Source organism: Epinephelus lanceolatus, chromosome 1 (assembly GCF_041903045.1).
Source record: "Epinephelus lanceolatus isolate andai-2023 chromosome 1, ASM4190304v1, whole genome shotgun sequence".
NCBI classification, from domain to species: domain Eukaryota; kingdom Metazoa; phylum Chordata; class Actinopteri; order Perciformes; family Serranidae; genus Epinephelus; species Epinephelus lanceolatus.
The window spans coordinates 39,973,205-39,991,008 of record NC_135734.1 but is presented as its reverse complement, the minus strand read 5'-3'; the positions used below and the strand labels follow the sequence as shown (position 1 = coordinate 39,991,008).

Genomic DNA, 17,804 nt, shown 5'->3' with positions numbered 1-17,804 from the left:
TACAAGGATGAGGGCTGGGGAGGGGGGACTGACACCTTATCACAGGGATCAGAGACTGTTGGAGGAGCCTGCCTCAACAGGCCCGTCACACGTTAGAATATGCGCTACGCACACACACTTCAACAAATACGCTGAGGCACAGACACACTTGTGCACACCCAGAGGAAGCTACTCTGAGACTTAAGGCACTTTCTCACTGGATGTGGATTTGACTTTATCTTTTAATTCTCCACCCTATAGGAAGCACGAGACGTAGCTGAATGGGAACGAGAAAATGGTGCAGAGAAGGTCCATTCACGCGACCAGAGGTTGCCTCTCAAGCATTTAGAAAAATCCCCTCCCATTTCACAGCAGCCTGGATTTGCGGTAAGAAAGAATGAGCTTAAAGAGAGAGGAAGATTATCATGTTATTGCTATAATCATTGCGCAATGTGAGAGAAATCCTCCATTCCAATCCCCTCCTGACACAAATACACTGCGACCGTCTGACTTTCCAAGACCTTTCAATGCAGGGCAAGTGCTTATGCTCCATTGTAGTGTAAGATGTTAGAAATGGTAAATACTTGGCCATTCAGCTGTTCCCCAAGCTGAAATATCCCTCCTCCTCCTTGTGTAAACTTCTTACTGGAAAGAACATGACTGGGCTTGTCTGCTTGTTGTAAAATATCAGCCGCCACTGACATGTTTACTGCAGACAGGTGCAGTTCAATGAACATTTGCAAAAGCAGTTTTGAAGTGTGAAGAGAGTGGAGAGGAGGAGGTACTTTAAATAGCTCTAAAAAGTGAAACTTAAGTTTTGGATGCTTGTGATGAGCCAAAGCTTCCTGGATGTGTCTGTGAGAGGAGAGAGGGAGGGAAATGGAGGAGGCTGGCTTATTTGAATGGTTTACTTAAGGTCACAATCAGGTGCTACAGCTGCCTGCATGCTCACACTGAATATCGACTGTATATTGGCCACAGACTGTAAAAATAATGGACGTAATCACCGTGATGTCACCCATTGGTTTGTGGACTCCCGCTCTGAGGCCTTCAGTTTGGCATTTTGGCAGTCACCATCTTGGAATGAGCCCTTAATAATGTGTAACTCTAAAGGCCCGAACATACTCGGGCGGAACGTATGCGGAACGGACTCCGCGAGGAATGTCCGCAGTCATTCAGGCTTTCATAGTCGAGCGCACTTCCGCGTTGTAGTTTCCTGTAAAAATGTCCGTGAAAAATCCCCGCGATGTGAAAAATACATGCCGAGCAGTCACTGGTGCGCGGAGCGGAGTCTGTGCGGTCGTAAAATCTGAGCTTTGCGCGCACAGGGCTTGCGAACGTCTGCTTTGAGTCCGTGCGGACCTCCACGGAGTCCATTCCGCGTACGTTCCGCCCAAGTATGTTCGGGCCTTAAGCCTTAAGGATGTTTATACAGTAAGTCATATAAATTCATCCCTTGTGCAGTTGTCATCCATCCATCCATTTTCATCCGCTTATCCAGGGCCGGGTCGTGGGAGCAGCAGGCCAAGCAGAGTACCCCAGATGTCCCTCTCCCCAGCAACTCTTTCCAGCTCCTCCTGGGGGACCCCAAGGCGTTCCCAGGCCAGATGAAATATGTAATCCCTCCAGCGTGTTCTGGGTCTGCCCCAGGGCCTCCTACCAGTTGGACAAGCCCAAAGCACCTCCACCGGGAGGCGTCCAGGAGGCATCCTGATCAGATGCCTGAATCACCTCAACTGACCCTACTCAACGCAAAGGAGCAGCAGCTCTACTCTAAGCTTCCTCCGTATGTCCAAGCTCTTTACCCTATTTCTAAGGCTGAGCCCAGCCACCCCACAAAGGAAACTCATTTCAGCCGTTTGTATCCGCAATCTCATTCTTTAGGTCACTACCCAGAGCTCATGACCATAGGTGAGGGTTGGGATGTAGATGGACCAGTAAATCGAAAGCTTTGCCTTCTGGCTCAGCTCCCTCTTCACCATGACGCAGCGCCAGCATCACTGCAGATGCCGCACCAAACCACGATCCATCTCAGGCACCATTCTACCCTAGAGACCTAAGATACTTGAACTCCCATGCTTGAGGCAAAAACGGTAACAACAGTAACAGTTGTCATGAATGGGGAAATTTGCTATAAAGACCAAATCTGTTTTTGTACTGGGTTGTAAACATGTTTCTGTCTGCTGTGAAATTGGGAATTTTAACATGAGTATCCATGGGGATTGACTTGCTTTTGGAGCCAGCCTCAAGTGGCCATCAAAGAAACTGCAGTTTTTGGTATCATTTTTCAGCCGCAGAGATTGCTGCTTCATTTCGGCAAGAACAGGCAAAGACGTGCTGGTACAGACGTGAAAAAACACACAAAGGGAAGTTCACCGACAAATAAAGTATAAATGTGCATTTGGGCAAGCATTTACAAATTTTGGATGGCTGAACCTGTAACATCTGTGTGTGTAAGCGCTAATGGTTTAATAAAGATCAAGTGCTCAGCCTATTATTGAATGGATTTCTGCTCCCTGTTGGTAGCAACATACGGTAATACAGGTAAGTGGAAACATGTCCCTCTCTGTCCCTTTAATATAAAGGCAACCCGTGGAGCTTGTTCCTTCCTTTTGTTTGCATGTACAGTACAGGCCAAAAGTTTGGACACACCTTCTCATTCAATGCGTTTTCTTTATTTTCATGACTATTTACATTGTAGATTCTCACTGAAGGCATCAAAACTATGAATGAACACATGTGGAGTTATGTACTTAACAAAAAAAGGTGAAATAACTGTGTGTTTTATATTCTTTCTTCAAAATTTCAAATTTCAATTTCAAGTTTCTTCAAAATAGCCACCCTTTGCTCTGATTACTGCTTTGCACACTCTTGGCATTCTCTCCATGAGCTTCAAGAGGTAGTCACCTGAAATGGTTTTCCAACAGTCTTGAAGGAGTTCCCAGAGGTGTTTAGCACTTGTTGGCCCCTTTGCCTTCACTCTGCGGTCCAGCTCACCCCAAACCATCTCGATTGGGTTCAGGTCTGGTGACTGTGGAGGCCAGGTCATCTGCCGCAGCACTCCATCACTCTCCTTCTTGGTCAAATAGCCCTTACACAGCCTGGAGGTTTGTTTGGGGTCATTGTCCTGTTGAATAATAAATGATCGTCCAACTAAACGCAAACTGGATGGGATGGCATGTCGCTGCAGGATGCTGTGGTAGCCATGCTGGTTCAGTGTGCCTTCAATTTTGAATAAATCCCCAACAGTGTCACCAGCAAAACACCCCCACACCATCACACCTCCTCCTCCATGCTTCACAGTGGGAACCAGGCATGTGGAATCCATCCGTTCACCTTTTCTGCGTCTCACAAAGACACAGCGGTTGGAACCAAAGATCTCAAATTTGGACTCATCAGACCAAAGCACAGATTTCCACTGGTCTAATGTCCATTCCTTGTGTTTCTTGGCCCAAACAAATCTCTTCTGCTTGTTGCCTCTCCTTAGCAGTGGTTTCCTAGCAGCTATTTGACCATGAAGGCCTGATTGGCGCAGTCTCCTCTTAACAGTTGTTCTAGAGATGGGTCTGCTGCTAGAACTCTGTGTGGCATTCATCTGGTCTCTGATCTGAGCTGCTGTTAACTTGCCATTTCTGAGGCTGGTGACTCGGATGAACTTATCCTCAGAAGCAGAGGTGACTCTTGGTCTTCCTTTCCTGGGTCGGTCCTCATGTGTGCCAGTTTCGTTGTAGCGCTTGATGGTTTTTGCGACTCCACTTGGGGACACATTTAAAGTTTTTGCAATTTTCCGGACTGACTGACCTTCATTTCTTAAAGTAATGATGGCCACTCGTTTTTCTTTAGTTAGCTGATTGGTTCTTGCCATAATATGAATTTTAACAGTTGTCCAATAGGGCTGTCGGCTGTGTATTAACCTGACTTCTGCACAACACAACTGATGGTCCCAACCCCATTGATAAAGCAAGAAATTCCACTAATTTACCCTGATAAGGCACACCTGTGAAGTGGAAACCATTTCAGGTGACTACCTCTTGAAGCTCATCGAGAGAATGCCAAGAGTGTGCAAAGCAGTAATCAGAGCAAAGGGTGGCTATTTTGAAGAAACTAGAATATAAAACATGTTTTCAGTTATTTCACCTTTTTTTGTTAAGTACATAACTCCACATGTGTTCATTCATAGTTTTGATGCCTTCAGTGAGAATCTACAAAGTAAATAGTCATGAAAATAAAGAAAACGCATTGAATGAGAAGGTGTGTCCAAACTTTTGGCCTGTACTGTATGTAGATGGAGCACTTTTTGCACTACATTTGCAACACAGCACATACAATCACAATTGTGGCTATGGCCCTTTAATTCACTGTTTAGCCCACTAACTGCTTGAATGCCTGCAATAAACCGAGAACTCTACACCTGCATACCACAACTGTCATTATCTGCTGGTTATTTCTGGTTCTAAAAAGCTGGCCTGCAAAGCGTTTACTCTTGGTAAATGTCAGGTTTATTTTAATCCCCGCTGACAAAAAAAGTTACACCCTTGTCCTCATTTCTACAGTATTTCCATTTAGATTAATATAATGTCTGCCTACTTCATCCCTCAGTGGCCTGTTGTATCTACACACAGTGTGGAGAAACAGAATATTGGAGTTCATCTGAAGGGCTGCAAGTATCGCTGCTAATCTGACTGTCACTTCCAACAAGTCTTTAATCATGTTTCACTGATCAATACATTCCGTCCCGCTTGTCACATTTCACTAAGGCAGGCTGTAAGTCACTATGACTGTGAATATCGAGCTTACACTCACTCCATTATAGAGAGCTGTCAGTGTGACTCTTGTACATAAATGCATGCAGCCACACGCATACATGAAGGTTTGTCATATTCTTAATAACACTGTGCTGATACCTACCATCATAGGTGCCACTCTCCAGTAGAAGACCACTCTCCTCCAGGATCCTGAAGTCTCCCACACTGATAAAGTTGTAGTCCACGCCTGGGACCTCCCCGTCACGAGGAAGCCGTGTGGTGCCTGGAAAAAAACGCAAACCAGTCAAGTTACAGTTTTACATCCATGCCTATACAGACTCGTAGCTATGACAGTTGGCAATGCTTTAAATATGGATGTTGCTATTAAGAAATTACATCACCACAGTTTCAATGTGGGCAACCAAGATTAGTGTCACAAATTCAGTATCCAACCCAGCTCCTTCTCTTCCTGAGTTACGTCGTCGAATAATAGCCAGAAAAGTGTTTCTGCAGAACATTATGATGCCACCGTGAAGTTGACCTTTGACCTTCTGGATGTAAAATGCCATCACTCCATCATTTTATTTTATTAGACATGTATGTAAGATTTTGTCATAATCACCATATGAATTCTTGAGTTCAGTCACAGAAAACTTTATTTCCATTGCAGTATTATATTTGGCGGTATGGCTCTGTTCTGGGGCCTCTCTGCCTTTCCTCGGGCCTTTTGCAGTCGCAAAGACCCCCCGTAACTGAACAGAGCAGCATCAATGACAAATGGAAATGACACTGACAAGTCAGACACAACATGAAAAGGAGGAGCTGGGGTGGAGGCGGGTTGCAAAGCAGCTTGCAGAGGAAGCAGCAACAGTAGGCAGGCCAGAGCAGTTTAAATAGGGTGCCCTGAATGAGATTCACCAATTGGTTGCACAGAAAGGAATCATGTGATCTATCAGCTGACTCCCTTCCATCAATCAGCTGCTCCATCAGTTGATTGGGCTGTTTGAGATCAGCTGATGTAGCTGGGATGTGAGCTGAGCTTGACATCATGTCCTGCCTGAACTAACGCTATGCTCAATTCATGGCCAAAAATATGTTCTGTGAGGTCACAGTGACCCAATTTTAATCAGTTCATCCTTGAACCAGACATTCAACCAGATGATTGTGCTAAACTTGAAAAAATTCCTTCAGGGTTTTCTGGGGATGTCGCGTCACAAGAATGGGACGGACAGACAATCCAAAGACATAATGCCTACGGCCATGTCTATTGCTGGTGCAGAGGCATAAAAAGCATAAAGACAACATGTTGAAGATAAGAGACATATCTGCTTTTAGTTAATGACGTTACATGGTTTATTGCCTTTTGAAAGGACTGTAAGAGTTCTTTCAGTTCATTTTCAAGGTTTCCACACAACTGAAGCAGAATACAACCATTCAGCTCTAGTTTTTTGCTGTACAGTTTCTTCCTGTCTTCCAGCATAACAACAAGACATGTACACATAGTGAGTGTGGCTGCAATACATAAATAAAAGGTTTTATTTCACTGCACATTTCTGAGAAACTGACATTCCATACTCCTGATTCACAAGATACAGAGCACCCAGTTTGTAACAGTACTTTTGTGCTCTTTCTCTGAACAAGACTGCAGCACATTTCTCAAAAGGGTGAATATCTCATTTTGGAATGAAACCCCCCAAAAAGACCTTGGTGCCATCCTGTGAAAGATGGATAATTGATGAGGGCCTGTGGCATAATTCATTTAATCCTCTGTGAGCGACTGCAGCTTCTGCTAACAAGTTATTATTGGGAGGTTCTTGATGTATGTAGTGGCTACAGCTGAAATGAAGAAAGCAGCTGGGAAATTTGGGGATGTGAAATATGATGGAAGCAATGGGTTGTGTAACCTCCCAGAGTGGTTTAGGTTCACTCAGTCCCACAGTGAGTAGCGTCAATGCAAATGACACGAGGCCACTCTGAGTGCAGATTCTGCTCCTGTGGTGAAGCCTCAGTCTATTTCAATACTGATGGGAGTATTTTTTTTCTTCCAGGATGAATATCCACAAGGCACAAATGGACACCAAATGATTACATTAGCATGAGGATTATGTAAACCATATTCCATGAATAAATAAGCAGGACCGCGTTACTATTGCACTCAAGGCTAATTAGGTGGCGTGTCACCAAACTTGTAAAGCCCATAGAAATAACCTCAGCCGGACGGGAGGCAGGACAGCAGTTATTTATTGCATGGGAGGCTGAACAAAGCGCACAGCATGAACCAATCATCACTGCTACATTCCATGGCAATCTCTGTCACCTAAATTTACTGTCGCTCATGGTTATGGAGCAGATTCAGTCATTCGCTGGGCCTGGTGAATCTTTTTCAGGGTCATGGGGAGGACTGTGGGTGAAGAGAAGAGGAAGGCTACGGAGCTAGAACAGTGACAGTAAGTTTTTGCATTGAAAAAGGAAATATTGGAACTGAAAAAAGTTTTACTGAGAAATAAAACATGAATGTGTTTTTCAATGCCAATTTTCAAATGTTTTTCGTCATGTCACTCTTCTATCAGTGTCACTTTTCTGTTGATAGCCCCTTTTACACTGCCTGTTCAAGGCAAGTATTTTACACCTTGTTATTACGCCTCACTGTTCTTTAGAAAAGGTACTACTGCGAAATGGGGGGCAAGAGCTGTCTCGCCTTAAAGTCGGCAGCAGAGGTAGTGCCATTGTTGAACAAATATAAGAGACAGCCAGCAGAACGGACCAGGTATGACGTTTTGTGTGCGACCCATAGCCATAGAGTTTAAAAAGCAGCTAGCAGCTGACTCAAAGAAGAACAGCAGCTGAAAATGTCCACAAACGTGAGACATTCAGGCCTCCGAGTCTGAGGCCATGCTTCTCTGCTGGAAAATGTTGGATTGTCCCCTCCAGGTTGGGAGTAAGTTACTGCCCCAAGCGAGGGGGTTCAAGTATCTCAGGGTTTTGTTCACGAGTGAGGGTAGAATGCATGAGATGGATTGGCGGTTTGGCACGGCGTCTGCAGTGATGCAGGTGCTGTGACTGACCTTTGTGGTGAAGAGGGAGCTGAACCAGAAGTCAAGACTGCCAATCCCAACCCTCACCTATGGTTATGAGCTTTAGGTAATGACCAAAAGGATGAGATCCAGGATACAAGCAGCCGAAATGAGTTTCCTCCAAAGGGTGGCTGGGTTCAGCGTGATAAACAGGGTAAGAAGGCCAGACATCCGGAGGGAGCTCGGAGTAGAGCCGCTGCTCCTTTGAGTCGAAAGGGGTCAACTGCAGTGGTTCGGGCATCTGATCAGGATGCCTCCTGGGCGCCTCCCGTTAGAGGTGTTCTGGGCATGTCCAACCAGTAGGAAGCCCCGGGGCAGACCCAGAACATGCCGGAGGGATTGCATATCTCGTCTTGCCTGGGAGCACCTTGGGATCCCCCAGTGTTGCTCAGCCTGCTGCCCCTGTGACCTGGCTTCAGATAAGCAGTTGAAAATGGATGGATGGATGGATGAATGGATGGATGGATGGATTGACCATGATGTAAAGGCGGCGTAAAGGAGGGACTTCATTGTGGTCCTATAGCATGATCTCTCGCATGATCTGTAAAAATGTATACTGTTGCTAAAATAAAAACTGATTTATGTTCAGAAAAACAAGCCATTTAAAATTTCAAATCAACTTGACTCCGGGGTCAGAGGAAATCAGAACACAGCGAGGAGCCCTGCAGCAGCAGCACGGGGAGGAGATGCAAACTCCTTGCAGTAAAGATGATCAACTGAAGCCAGAAATATCTTCCAGTGAGATGAGTCACAAGCAGACGTGTCAGGAGTAGAGTTTAATGACTAAACACTCGTTCACACATTAAAGTGATCTGACCCTCAGTGTACCTGCGTACAACACAGCAACAGACAGCAGCTGTGTTCTGCATTGATTACACATTAAGGGGATTTACTAATCTGTTTGATGACAGTGTGACATATGTTTCATTAAACCCTTAAATAGCACATCCTAGTACACTTATAATGTGATCTCACTGAAATATGTTGTTGCATCTCCTAAGTAGAATCCTTGACACTTGTAGAGTCTGCACCAATTAGCTGTGAAGCCGCTGTACAGATTGTGGTGGCCCAATGGCCTATTAAGTAACTTTATGTTGCCATTCCCTTTTGTTTTTCCGCTCTTATATTTCCTCGCTAATTGGACTGTGACAGCTCCTCTGCACCCGGGCAGAGGAGTAAAAGCACAGTTTGAAAAAGAAAAATACATCAGAGAAGCTTCCCTCCACAGCGCGCCTTGATACCACACTTTGTGTTAGCAAAAGCAGTTGACATTGCATCGTGTGCGAGAATGCCAGCCTCTGCTGCTTCTCATTACCAACTTGTTTGCCCGCCTGCGCTGGCTTTGGTCACTCAAAAATGTCCCCTGTAGCCCAATTACTTGAGCCACAGTTATGTACCTGCCAAGCATCTCCCCGAGTCACCATCCCGGATGTCACACCGATGTACAGTATACCATAAGCCCCCTATTGGAGATCAGGCACTGACAATATAATGAGGGCTTGCTGAGCTTTGAGGGTACATCCCTCTGAAAGCAGCAAATCCTTTATAGCTGGACTTTGTATCATCCAGTCATACTTTTCCTTTTCAATGCAGCCGTTACAATTTGGAAAGGCCTTCAAATAAACTGCTGGAGACTGGGCCTTCAAACAAAATGCTCAGTGTACGTCAAAAAAGGTGTAGTCAATACACTGCAGTTAATTAAACCAGACAAGAGAGGGGTGTGAATATAGAGAGGCTTTATCAAATAAAACAAAGACTTCCTGTCAGAATACAACGTCATACACTGGATTGGTTAATACGGCAGGGGATGTATTTTTATTCTGCAGTGTGCTAGGAAAGGACAGCATGTTACAGTGTTCGGAATATTTTGACATTATGGGAAAAACACTTGATGGCTTCCTTGCCAAGAGTTATATCAGAGAATCAATACTACTCTCATGTCAAAGTAAATAAATATGTAGCTACAGCCAGTAGCTGGTGTGCTCAGCTTAGTATAAAGACTGGAAACAGGATGAAATCTGCTTACCAGCACCTTTCAAGCAATTCAGAGTTTCCCCTGTTTGCCCCGCAACCCCACAATGATGACAAGCAAGTCACTATGAGCTCTACCAAGAAATAGTCCGGCACGAATCTTCATTGACTATCTGTGTGGTGATGATTTAGCCTCTGGGGTAATGGCCAATAATTTAGGGGTCCCAATGTAGCCAGTGGATATCAGGATAACAGATATCTGGACATCTCTCCATTGTGCGGCGGTTACCGTTTACTAATCTCTATAAACGGGGGGCTCAGAGGTAAAGCAGGTCATCCACTAAACGGAAAATCGGTGGGTCAATCCCCAACTCCTCCAGTCCGCATGTCGAAGTATCCTTGGGCAAGATACTGAACCCCATATAGCTCCCAATGGCTGTTCCATTGGTGTGTGAGTGCATATGAATGCTTACTGAGTAGCGGTGGCACCATGTATGGTAGCCTCAGCCACAGGTGTGTGAATGGGTCAATGTGACATAGTGTAAAAGTGCTTTGAGTGGTCAGAAGAACTAACAAAAAGCTAAAACATCATCAGACAATAGCTGATGGATTCCGAGATTGCATTTCAGCCAATGCATTCTGTCTCTCCAGAAGCACTGCTTACCTGCATGCACCAAAAAATGGACTACAAATAGAAGGTTCCAAAATCTTGTCTGGTTGCCTACAGATTGTGTACGCATATGCAGATAGAGGTTTATAGAGATTAATCTGGCACAAAAATATGTATAAAAATAGTGGGCATAGCTACCATGAAGTCACCCATTGTTTTGAAGCCTCGAGTGTGGCATTTTGGCGGTCACCATCTTGGATTTTTGGAGCCAAAAGTGACCATGTTTGGATGAGAGGGTGGAGTTGTGGAGGAGCAAGGAGTGGATCTGACTCAGAGACCATCACTCAAAATGACCCCTCCTTAATTATGCATAACCTTAAAGGTTCTTTGTATAGGATTTAGAGGGATCTAATGACCGAAAAGGAAAATAATATGATAAGTATGTTTTCTTCGTTATACAATTACCTGAAAATAAGAATCATTCTGTATTTGTTACCTTAGAATGAGCCATTTATACCTATACCTTATTTGTTTGTACCGGGCTGTAAACATGTTTATTGCTGCTGTAAAGTTGGGCATTTTAACATGGATGTCTACAGGGTTGACTCGCTTTTGCAGCCAGCCTCAAGTGGCCATAAGAGGAACTTGTTTTTGGTGATTCGTTGGCTTCATTTTTTCAGCCCCACAGGTTTCCCTTTGCACGTAACCCACTGTATAAAACAAAACTTGTCATTTTTACATTTCAGGTTTGTAGAGATTGAAAAAAAATAGATATACTGTGGTAATAAATGAGCTTTAGAGGTACTATGTGGATTTTGCTACCTTTGGATTGAGCCTGTTTCCCGTTCTTTATGCCATGCTAAGTTAACTGGCTGCTGGTTGTAGCTTTGTATTTACCAATCAGACATTAGAGTGATACCAATCCTCTTATCTAATTACAAGAAGGTCAATAAGCCTATCTTCCAAAATGTCAAACTATTCCTTTAATTTCATGGCCATGCAAAGTGGTGAAAGCCATGTGTTTACATGTGTCTGTGTGTCTGCCCATCCTGGACTGAAACAAATTGTCACATTAGTCTTGCAAGGTCTCACGCCTGTGCACTGCTGAGACCTATTTTTCCATCTGTCTGGACTGAGAGGATGTCACGATGGGAACATCAGAGGTAGTCAGTCAGAAATGGCAGGCCATAAATTTAACATGGTGATTTCGTGCATAGTTTTATGTCGGCACTTCAAAAAAAGATGGCTTAGGGCTTTGCTGTCGAAATGGCGAGAAAGAAAGAGGGAACGGGAGAGGAAAGAGGATCATTACAAAGTCTTTTGGTCCTTTTGTGAAGTGTTCACTTTTATGACACTGAGGCAAGCTCTGTCACATGCCTGACTTTGCTGTTGTCATGTTGTAAAATAGTAAAGATATTAATAGTTAACATGATATACATTATTGTACCCTAAATTGTGATATTAATCAGCTGAGGAGGAGAGGGAGGAGGACAAGAGGAAATCCTCTCCTGATATGGTTTCAAGAATCAGGAAGAAAGGTCAAAGTAAAGCTGTATGTGTCCGTGACGTGTACCAATTCGTCCCTGCCTCTCTGTGCATGTGTACCTACGCCAGTGCAGTGTCTGTGTGTGTCTGTGTGTGTGTGTGCACAAGGGAGAAGAAGAGTTTCTGTAAGATCAAACTCTTTCTTCCCATCTCTGATCTCAGCGGGGAGTCGAGGGACTTCACGTGACCCCGAGCTCTCCGTCCTCTTAAAAAAATCCTCCTCCTTTTGTCCTCCCCAGAGCTCCTGAGAGCCTCCTCCAGCGTTTTCGTAACAGTCCAAATGACATGAAGCCCGTCCCAAGACCCAGTGAAGGAGAGTCAGGGATTTGCCACACACAGACAGTAAAGAGCCTGCTCTCTTTGTCTCTCTGCTCCTCGCTTTTCTCTCCTATCCCTCCATTACAGACCACACTCCCTGCCTGTCTTTCTTCCTTCTCTCTATGACTTTAATTTGAACATTCCTGTTTCATAACTGGCCTAAAAGTGGAAGCTAATACTTTCATTGTGGCACCACAGTGCAGCGACTCAGCAGAAGTGACCCTGTGGCGTCGGTCAGACACACAAACAAGACAGCACCGATCGGCTGCAGTTGTATGAAAGTACAGCAGTGTGGCTGCTAGTTAAGTGAAGTGGACCATTGGCACAGTGACATAAACCGCCTCTGCTAATTCTCTTGCTGTCTGCCTGACTGTCGCACACATTTTGGATATAAATCCACCCTCAGATATGCTTATTTTATCATCGATTTATGATGTCCAACACATTGAGAAAACAGTTTTGGATTGTAATAATGTGGAAAACCACTACTCCCTCAACCTGCCTTGTATACTTCGACCCCAAGTATTGATTTCCTGCAATGAGAAAATGATTTCTCAAGTTTCAGTGCCAATAAGATGAGGAGTCAGGCATGTTTGGCACGTTTAAAGGGCGAGAGAGCAAAATAACTGCAGCAGGCAGGGAGATACAGAGTGAGTTTTGGGAGTTGAGAAAAAGCAACAGACAAGCCCATTACTCAAACACCTTGTCTTGTAGCTGCACTGCACTGTGGTCCACTGTGGTTAATGTCAGTTTGGCCAGCTGTCTGCACAAGTATAATACAAAACCGAGCTGGAAATCCATGTACAGATATTACATTTTTATGTACAATTCTTAAGCAAGGCACTCACAAATTGAGCTGGTGTTTGGATTTTAAACTTGGCATTTTGTAAATGACCTGAATATTACAGAGGAAATATGTGTGCTATATGTTTATGTGGGCTCAATCTGGGATACACTACTGCTGTTATTGCACCTGATATTAGAAAGCTATCTCACAGATTTTATTTTTTCACATGTGCGGATTTATGTGAACATTTTATCTGTTTTGTCTGCTGCTTATTACAGGGGCCAGTACCCTTATTAAAGAAATAGCTGTTGCAAACAGGAAGAAAAACTGAGTGAACCAAATTAAAAAAAAAAAGAGGCAGGCAGGGGTAATTGAAACAGAGAAAGAGTGAAAGTGAAACAGAGAGGGTGAAGGATGGGAGACTGAAAGCGAGCGAGTGAATGATGGAGGTGCTGTCACTGTGCGAGTCCTGGTCTCTTGCTCATTAAGACAGTAATTCAAGCTGGGGATTAGAGAGTCAGACTCATGCAGTGAACCCACTGGCTGCTGATGATGAATGGTGGTTGCGGGCTGTAAAACCTCAACGACCGCCAGTATTGTACATGGAAAAAAAAAAGAAAGAGAGAAGATCATGTTTGCATGGCGGTAGTTAAAGGAGCTGTATGTGACACTCTGAGCATGTCTGTGATTCAGCCAGGATTGCAGCTAACATTGCTAACAGTGCTTACACGGGCAACAGCGCTAACAGAGCTAGTGGTGCTAACGTAGGGGGGGAATTGTAGGGTGGGTGTTACACTGCCAGGACATTAGCTAGCGAGTGGGATACACAGGGACTCACATACACAAATATGTATGCACAGCTGAACCAGCTACCATAACAAAGAACAGAGAAGCTCAGATTACAACACACACAGAGGGAGCATGGCTTCATTCTCTGCTCAGGACGCCATTACTCCACTATATCTTTTTATAGCAAACAGTAGGGCTGCCCCCTCATAGTCGACCAGACGTTAGTCGTCCAGAAAGGTCATTAGTTGGCAAGATCTCATTGGTCACTTAGTTACAGGAAAAAAACAAAACAAAAGCAAATGTGAAACTCTATCAGGAGCTGCGCCTTGTCAAAATAAATCAAAACCTATATGACTGGACCATGTGGGAGTTTAATTTGAAAGGACAGAAACAGGAAGTGGCCACGCTCAGCAGTCAGACAGGAGTCACGTTACAAACCAATCACAGCCGACAGATACCTTTCCCTTCTTCTGTAAATATTCAGTCTGATTAATACAATCAATGATCATGTTAGTGCAGGGCTACCCAGAGCTTTACATCTGTCCCACAGACGATAGGCCTACACACTTATAAACAGTGCCTGGAAGAAGATCAGCTCTGCACTCAGGATATCAGGTAAATAGGCTATACGATGCTTGTTAAGGTTGCTAACCTCAAGCGCAACCTGCTGACGCACTCTTGAAAGCTGGCACAGAAAAGGCACAAGAGTAGCACCCAGCACAGGCGGTTAAAGACGCGGCATGTGTACAGCTCCTAATTTCCAGGGCTGGTACCTGCGGTTATTCCACAGGCTAGTCAATAACATGTCAGGCAGGAAATCCAAAGTGTGGGATCATTTTGAGAAGGTGAAGGACGAACCCAAGGTGATACGTAAACTCATCTTCATTGGTCGACTACAAACATGACGTATCATCTGAAACATGGAAGTAGCTACATGCCCATTAGCCCACAGTGTCATTAACAGGCGGCTCGCTCAGTGTGTGACGTGCACTTGTAGATAAACTACAGGCCTATATTAATGAAGGTTCATTAGTACGGTTTTGTGTTTCTCTGTAATGTAGCTCGAACCATGGTGTTGCCCCGCCCAAAATATATAATTTAGTAACTGTAAACATGCGGGCGACTGGTCGACTAATGGCCCTAAATGATGACTATTGGTCGACAAGGAAAATTCTTAGTCGGGGGCAGCCCTAGCAAACAGTTGTTTGCTGCTATATTAATGTTCTGAATGCTGTATACACCTTTAAAGAGGAGCTATTATACTTTTCCTTATTTTCTGTCACATACAAGTATGATGGTATTGTATAATATCAGCTGTTCATATTAAATATGGCCAAAGTTTCAAATAACACATGTAAAAGTAATCCCTGTGAGCAGAAACCTCAGACTGTTGTGAATACTCTGTCTCCAACGTCTTTTTCTGCTCAGCCTACAAGATGACCTCAGCTCATGATAGATTTCTTTATATGGTCATCTGCTCCTGGCACACTAACATGCTAACGTCACAGAAACGTAATCTTGCTGATGTTGTCAATTTACCGGATTACAGATCACATTCCTGCTGGAACTTGTTTAGTCTTGTTTAGAAGTGTTTACTGGGGATTTTTCATGGTGGAAAGTGACGCTAGTCTCTATTACAGTCATTCGTCAGCTGCAATCATGGTGCAGATGCAGACCTGAAAGCACTGACCAATCAAAGCAGATCAGGCTTTTTTGGCAGGGGGGCTTAAAGAGACAGGTGCTGAAACAGAGCCCTCTCAGGCAGAGGCTGAACACAGGTGTTCTAGCACAGACAGTGTGAAGAAAATATAGTGTTTTTGACCATTAAAGCATGTCAACACTTTTTAGTAGAAACCCTGAAAAAGTGCATTATAGGTTGATGCATGTGTACATGTGGATGTGGGTGACCAGAAGCATTGCAAGCTGGCATGTGTACGTCGAGTAAAGAGCAGGATTGAATGAGAGGTATATAAATTAGAGTTACTAGAGTTGAATAAAATGTTATAACCATCTTTTGTCCAGCCACTGTGACTGACCACAGCACAACTGAGCTTTGAAAAGAAAAATTCAACAACAATTCAAGCTGAACTCAACAGCCCAGGAATCAGCAAAGCTCGTATAACTGACAGGTATATGAAAGAAAGCGTAAGAGTGAGTGAAGGATGATGAAGGAAAAGAAAAAGAGGAAGTGTTGGGGGGGCTGTAAGAGAGATATTCCTCCCTGTCCAAGATGAAAATAAATTTAAAGAAAAAAAAATAAAGAAATTAAATATACATGAAAGGTAAGCAGCTTACTTCCTAAAAAATTTCACACTTGTGCATCCAAGTCCTCTCTGAACAAGACAGAGAGCAACTTGCAGCCCTTGGGGAGCAGAGAGCAGAGATGCTGCTTGTTTGTGACAGTGCTGTGCCTAAGAGTCTGTCATCGCCTCAGGAGCAGTCGCTCTGCATGTGACTAAAACCTTGACTACACTCAATTATGGCGCTCCTCTGAGCAGAGTCAGTCTTCAATGGGACGTGGGAAATATTTAGGCCAAAATATCTGTGCGAGCATCATCGCAGTTTCAGGATTACAGATACTGCATCATAGTCACATCTCATGTTGATGCAATTTCACTTCCACACATCATCTGGTGCTTTACGGACGCAGCGCACTACCTCTGTAAACATCAGCAGCATGTATCAGAGAGGAGACGGCTTAAATTCAGTTAGCTGTTCAGCCCCCTATAATAAATGGAATATAAATTACCTAGCCTTTATAAGGTGATAATCATCTTTGTGTATAAATGGAAAGTCAGAGTGTAAAGCAGCAACAGTCGCAGCACAGATGCTGTTTACTTGGAAAAAAAGGATTTCCAAGAAAATTAAATTGGAGGCTTCTGCACCACTGTAGCAATTAAGCTGCATTTCTGCAACCCACGCAAACCTTAATCAGGATATTAGTTTGCACCTTTACTGTGCTAACAGCCATGTCACTCTAATTTGGGTAATTTCCATGCTTTCATTTAAAAACACAATCAAGCTCGAGAAAAGACAAGGACGTCAGGCTGTGATGTAAATATTTTTTTCAAAGCTCCTGGAAAGTGACATTTTACAAGTGGAGATGTTTTTGTCTGAGTGGCAAAAGCAAATTGCTCACTACTTATCCACTCCAATAACATTTCATGCAGCAATTAACAGACTTTTAGATCAACCGCTGTTTTGCAATATTAATATAAAATAAAATTTGATTTGACACACAGGGATTCACGTGCACTAACGCACATGGCCAGAACGACTGACTACCACAACAAAGAACAGAGAAGCTCGGATGACACAGAGGGAGCGTCACTTCACTTTCTACTCTGGACACCATCACTCCACGATGTCGTATACAGCTCTTTTAAAGTAGATCTAATATGCTTTTCCTTATTTACGGTCATGAATAATGTTATGATGTCAGATATTCATATTAAATGTGGCCAGCGTTTCAAATAATAATGTAAATGCATGTAAAAGCAATCCCTGTGAGCAAAAACTTCAAGCTTCAGACCGTTCTGAATACTCTGTTCCACTATGACTACTAGTTGACGTCACCGTATGACAGAATTCTTTATATGATCATCTGCTCCTGGCATGCTACTGCAAGTGTTTACATTATGTAGCCTACACTGCTGCATGAGGCTATATGCTAATGTTACAAAGCCTTGTATTTTGGGTTGCCGATGTTGTTAAATTCTCCTCAACTTCAGAACATATTTCTGCTGGAACATGTCTGATTGTGTTTAAAAGCTTTTATAGCTGATTACCCAACTGCATGTACAGTACACTGTACCATGTAACTACATGCTAACATCAGAAAAAACATGTAATCTTGGTTGCTGTTGTTATTTCTCCCTGATTTTGGATCATATCCCCGCTGGAAAACATCGTAGAAGCTTTTATTGGCAATTATTACAAAAGCCCTAAAAACCCGGAAATGAGTTAGCATTTTAGCACTACCAGTT

At 43.7% G+C, this 17,804-nt stretch overlaps 1 protein-coding gene across 2 annotated transcripts in view; it reads right to left on the bottom strand.

Moving 5' to 3' along the window:
* magi3b (membrane associated guanylate kinase, WW and PDZ domain containing 3b) overlaps nt 1-17,804 on the bottom strand; it is a 233,870-nt gene that overhangs the window by 52,368 nt on the left and 163,698 nt on the right. For both annotated transcript variants that reach the window (XM_078170440.1, XM_078170438.1), the window contains exon 3: nt 4,888-5,007. In XM_078170440.1, the coding sequence (XP_078026566.1) occupies nt 4,888-5,007 (120 nt within the window). The remainder of the gene's footprint in view (nt 1-4,887; nt 5,008-17,804) is intronic.